At 44.7% G+C, this 6,000-nt stretch overlaps 1 protein-coding gene across 1 annotated transcript in view; it reads left to right on the top strand.

Annotated features, from left to right (window-relative positions):
• Positions 1-6,000, top strand: part of Susd1 (sushi domain containing 1) — a 124,400-nt gene that overhangs the window by 30,012 nt on the left and 88,388 nt on the right. Inside the window, exons 5-6 of the mRNA XM_055611612.1 lie at positions 3,331-3,483; positions 4,224-4,403. Coding sequence (XP_055467587.1) covers positions 3,331-3,483; positions 4,224-4,403 — 333 coding nt within the window. The remainder of the gene's footprint in view (positions 1-3,330; positions 3,484-4,223; positions 4,404-6,000) is intronic.

Here is a 6,000-nt window from a genome sequence, read left to right as displayed (position 1 = left end):
CAGTCAGTCAGCCAGTCAGTCAGTCAGCCAGTCAGTCAGCCAGCCAGTCAGTCAGTCAGCCAGCCAGTCAGTCAGTCAGTCAGTCTGTCTGTCTCTTCCTTCCCTCCCTCCCGGAGGCTGGATATGAGTCTGTAGCCAAGGTTGACCTGAAGCAGTAAGCAGCCCTGGCAGGCCTTGAAGGGGTGGCAGCTACCTGCCCCAGCCTCCCAAGGGCTAGGGTTATGAACCGCCATACTTAACCCAGTTTGCTCTTTCTCCCTCAAAACTAGCTGCCTGCCCGATTCCACTGTGGTATTATATTCATAGCATTCCGCAATATCACCACTGAGTTTTGGAGATCTTCCATCTTCCCACCAAAGCCCTTTGTCTCTCCACCTCCCACGCTTGCCACTGAGCAAGGCAACCGGAAACGCACTTTTGTCTCTAAAGACTGCTTTTGAAGGTGGACGTGGCACTTGGCTCTCTTGTTATCCTGGGGTTTGGAAGTAGTTCTGGTACTTGTATCAAAGACTGCCTTCCCTGCCAGCTGTATCCTTGTCTTTCTTCCTGAGGTAGGGACCGGGTTGCGGTAGTGCCCTGTGCCCTGTGCATGAGAGCTGAGAGGGCGCGGAGACCAGGTAAGGGAGCTGCAGAGGGGGCTGACAGGAAGGGTGGGCCTAGCACAAGGCTGGAGCCCCATGGCCCAGTGTAAGGTTCATCTTCCAGCCAGGGTGCTGTGTTGACGTAGGAGAATGGCTTTGTTTGCAGTGTTCCTGCTTATGACCCTAAAACTCTGAATGTGTGAGCAGGGGCTGATTTTTCCCTCCCTTTGAGATGAACTCTTTTTTTAAAATAATTTATTTAATTTTATTATATGTGCATTAGTGTAAAGGTGACAAATCTCTTGGAAGCCGCATCTCAGATAGTTGTGAGTTGCCATGTGGGTGCTAGGAATTGAACCTGGGTCTAGTTTGGGAGAGCAGACAGTGCTCTTAACCACTGAGCCATCTGTCTAGCCCCTGAGATGAACTTTTGCACAGCTTCTCCTTTATTTTCTTCATTTTCTCTTCAACAGTTGTTGGCTTTTCTTTTGTCTCTTTCTGTGAGTTTCCTTTTTGTCGCATGCCAACTTTTTCACTGTGTCTTGGGAGGATTCCTCAAGTTGGGATTTGTAAACCTGTTTTCAGCATTAGCTTCTCTATTGTCTAATGCCTTTTGAGGTTTTATTTTTGGCATTCATATTTTGTTTTCAATTGGCAATGTTTTATTGCTTTCCTAGAAATTCCTCTTTTAAAACCGATACATTATTTTCTTAATTGTTTTTATTGTTTGGGGTATTTTGATTATTTATTGCTGCCACCCAGAGAGCTCCCTCAAGTTTAGTGGCTTAAGAGAGCAATTTATGGGCTGAGGAAACAGTTTCCTGGGTAAGTGAAGCCTGGAGTTCGACCCCAGAATCCACGCAAAGCCAGAAGCATTAGCACATGGTAGCTGTAATTCTAGCTTCTTGAGGTGAGAAGGGAATTGCAGACAGGTGTGAGCTAGTGAACCAGGGTACACATCAGAGAACAAGAGAGAGACCCTGCCTCAGATGAGGTGGAAGGCAAGGACGGGTGTCTGAGGTTGTTCTCTGGCCCACGAATGCCATGGCACATGCATGCCTACATTCACACATATGAACTTGTACACACATGTTCTCTCTCTCTCTCACACACACACACACACACACACAAAATGAACAATTTGGTGTTTCCCACAATTTTTGGTTTAATCGTAGGAATCTTTTTATATCACTGTGGACTGACAACCGCGCACACTGATGGAAATGACTGGCCACGGTGGCCTTTTGTGTGTTAGAACCTCCATCCCAACAAGTGGCTTTGTCGCTCTGCTCGCTCTGCTCTCCACACGGCTTCTCCCTCCACAGGGTAGCTCATGTTCGAAGCTTTTCCTTGAGGCCTCTTCTACGCTCAGTGGTCTAGTTGTTCTTACAGCATGGCCACGAATTCTGAGAGTAAGAGAGAGGAAGCTTCGAGGCTTCTTACAGACCAGGTCAGCAGGCTCTGTATCCCCCAACCAAAGCAAGTCTCAGGACATGTTCTAGGAAATTCTATTCTTAAAAAAAAAAAAAAGAAAAAAATTAGTTTAACTATTTATTATTTATGCGTATGTGTGTATCTCTTCGTGACTATCTGGCATGTGTGTGCAGACACCTTTAGAGGCATTGAATTCCCTGGAGCTGGCGGTTGTGAGTGGCCCAGTATGGGTGCTGGAACCACATTAAATTCTCAAGAGTAATAAGGGCTCTAAACACTGAGCCGTGTCTCCAGCCCCGCTCCCCTTCTTTGAAAGCCAAAGATGGAACTACATTCCAGCCCTGAAAAGAAAGATAGAAGAAAGAAGCGAAGGGGAAGGGGGGTGGGGAGGGGTGGCGTGCGCCTGTAATCCCAGCACTCAAGTGGATCTCTGTGAGTTTGAGGCCAGCCTGGTCTACAAAGTAAGGACAGCCAAGGCTACACAGAGAAACCCTGTCTCAAAACAAAACAAAACAAAACAAAACAAACAAACAAATAACAAAGATACATGAAAGAGAGGGAAGGACCAGTGAGTCTCCCAACCCCCACAGACACACACATACCTGCCACATAATCCTATTCACCTAGGCTGGAAAGCCCAGCTTTTCCAGTCCTAGGTTTTGTTTTTGTTTTTTTTTTTTTTTTTTTTTTTTTTAATCTTCAGTAACTTGTTTTATATCCAGGACTTCAGTTTAGACTTTTTTTTTTTTCTTCTTCATTTGTAGCTTTGGAGGACAAATTCAGGGCCTGTGCCTGCCAGGCCATTGTCTCACTGCTCTATAAACATTTATTTACTTATTTTTGAGGCAGGATCTCAGCATGTTAACCCTTGGCTGGCCTGGAACTCACTATGTCGATAGACCAGGTTGGCCTCAAATGCACAGAGACCCACCTGCCGCTGCCTCCTGGGTGCTGCGTGAGGGCGTACCACAGGTGTACCTGGTGCCATGGAGTCACTGTAAACCGCCCTGTGGGTGCTGGCACTCGAACCCAGGCCCTCTAGCAGGACAGCCGGGCTCTCAACTGCTGAGCCATCTCTCTAGCCTTGGTTTTTTTAATTTTTAAGATTACTTTTTAAATGGAGAGAGAGGGGAAGGAGAGGAGAGAGAGAGAGTGCTGGCCATTGAAACAAAGAGCAAAATAAAATGATAGTACAATCACAAGGAAGTGCATGCATTTATTCGGGTTGGTGGACGATGTGAAAACGTGATGACCACAATGTCCTTCTTTTCTCTGTTTTCCTCCCCTCTTTTTACATCTTGGGATGGGTCTGAAGATATAGATGAGTGTGAAGTTTCTGGCCTGTGCAGACATGGAGGCCAGTGTGTCAATACCCCTGGGAGCTTCGAATGCTACTGCAAGGAAGGATACTTGGCACAGAACGGGCCTGAGCCCTTCCAGCCAAGCACAGATGCCACGTCATGCACAGGTGAGTGTCTCCCGGGGAGTGCAGCTTCTGACGGTGAGAGTTGGTGGGCGTTATTTTCTCGTGTTCTGATGTTTATAGGTCTGCATTGGAGATATGAGTAGGCACCATCTTCACATGTTTTTATGAAATAAAACAAATGGCCCAAATCGAGATGTTTCTAAAAAGCTAAACAAGCCTGGCATGGTGGCACACGCCTCTAGTCTCAACACTCAGGAGGCAGAGGCAGGTGGATCTCTGTGAATCCGAGGCCAGCCTGGTCTACAGAGCAAGTTCCAGGACAGCCAGAGCTACACAGAAAAACCCTGTCTTGAAAAGCAAACAAGCAAACAAAAAAGCTAAACATCAGGGATTGATAAACTTTAGCAATTAATAAGTATTTTGGTATTAACCATTGCCTACTAGAACCCAGCGTAAGAACCCAGCGTCTCCAAAGTGACCTTGGAAATTAAGAAAGTACATGTAATTTAAGGTAGTTTGCAATCAGATTTTTCCTTCACTGGACAAGGCATCTCTTTCGGGAGTGTGAGTCAGGGTTGATTGCTAAATTCTTTCTGTTTATGTGTGTCTAGATGCTGTTGTGTATGGAGAGCCAGAAGAGCAATAAAGGTAGTCAGTGGAAATGAGTCAGTGTTCTTAAAGTGGAGCCTGGGGGTGTGAGCACAGGGTATGAGTGGAGAGGGACGGGGATCCTGAAAACTTGCATTCATAAAGCAAAGAAGTTGACACCGTTGTGTTTTCAGAAATCGACTGTGGCATCCCTCCGGAAGTCCCTGGGGGTTACATCGTAGGAAATTACAGCTCCACGCTGGGGGGCCAGGTCCATTACAGCTGCAAAGAGGGCTTTCTCCGCATCTCAGGAGATAGAGTTTCACGCTGCACAGCCCTGGGCATGTGGGAATCTCCAAAGCTCCGTTGCCAAGGTGGGTTTTCAAAAGCCTCAGTTTCCTGCTCATACTGTCCTGAGGTCGCTTTTCTTTTTCCCTTTGGGATAGTAAATGCATTCAATAAATCCCGTATGTTGTATTTGTTTCTGGCAGGTTTTCAATTGTTCCTCTAGTATTTTCAGGGTCTGTATCTTAGTGTCTGTAAACCATGACCCTATCTTTGTTCTTCTGCATTTATAAAATTCTATTTTTCTACTACAGGGTCTTGGCTAGTGCTTCCAGAATGAAAACCTAAGCAATGGTGTTAACATTGAACGTTTTTTAAAATCTTATTTCTGACTTGTACGGGAATAATTTTGAATTTACCTTTATTTATTCATGTGTGTATGTATGTATGCATGTCTACACGTGTGCATGTGTATACATTGCACCATGTGTATACAGACGTCAGAAGACAACCTGGTGAGGCCAGTTTCTCCTTCCTTTATGCGCGGTGCGCCCCGGTCATCAGGCTTGGCATCGAGTGCCTGTTTATATGCTGGGTGTAGCACTATGTGCCAAGTACATTCTAACAAAGTTCCCTGAAATGGACTCATTTAGTCTTTAGACGATCCCTGCGGATAGATACTTGGGGGAGAAGGCTGCTGTTTTCCAGGCATCCCGGTTGAGTTGTTTAAGGTCACCCAATCGGGGGCAGAACTGGAATCAGATGCCCATTTCGGAGACTGGGTTTTCAGTCGCGCTGTTCTTTGCTTTTTGTTTGCTGCTGTGGTTAGCTTTGTACTTTGTCCTTTCTCATCTCCAGCGATTTCCGATTTAACAGTTCTCGGGTTTCCGTATCATCTTAGGGAAGCGAACATCCATGTTCATCTTACTAGCTTTTAAAACTCAGAATCTGGTTATTTTTTAAACAATGTTTTGCTTTTGTTTTTTCTTTCTATATATATCTAATTTATTTAATTGTATTCTATGTGCATTGGTGTGAGGGTGTCAGATCACCTGCCACCTGGAGCTGCTTCTGGACAGTTGTGAGCTGCTGCCGTGTGGGTGCTGGGAGTTGAGCCCGGGGCCCTTGGAAGAGCAGACAGTGCTCTTAACCACCGAGCCATTTCTCTAGCCTCCCATTAGTTATTTTTTATCATGTCCTTTAAGCATGTATGAAGGTGACATTTTCTTTTAATCAGTAATGTGAATTTCACTAATACATTTTCTGATAATGATTAGTGTTGTTAGGATGAATTATCTTTGAGGCTTTGGCTTCTTATTATTTTAATCAGGATTGTATTTGCTAAATATTACTTATAATTCTTCACTGATACCCAAGGGGGTGCCATTTTGTTATATTTAGTGTCAATGACATTCTGAATTTAAAAATACCCAAGCATTTTTTTCCTTGCCCTGTAGATTTTTAAAGACTTGGGGATTTCATTTGGAAAACCATCTGGATATGACACTTGGGGATATTTTAGCCCCTGGAGTATTTTAAAAACTCTGATTTTTAAGGATCATCTCTATGGGCAGCAATCCTGGGTAATCTTTGTCTTATATACTTTCTAGATTGAAGGGACTTTTGATACACCAAAAAAAGTAATTGTTATAGTTAATATTGGTGGTCAATTGATGGAAGCTAGAA

This window comes from Psammomys obesus, unplaced genomic scaffold (assembly GCF_907164565.1).
Source record: "Psammomys obesus unplaced genomic scaffold, mPsaObe1.curated_primary_1811, whole genome shotgun sequence".
Lineage (NCBI taxonomy): Eukaryota > Metazoa > Chordata > Mammalia > Rodentia > Muridae > Psammomys > Psammomys obesus.
Note: the sequence above shows the minus strand (reverse complement) of the source record. Positions and strands in the feature narration are given on the sequence as shown.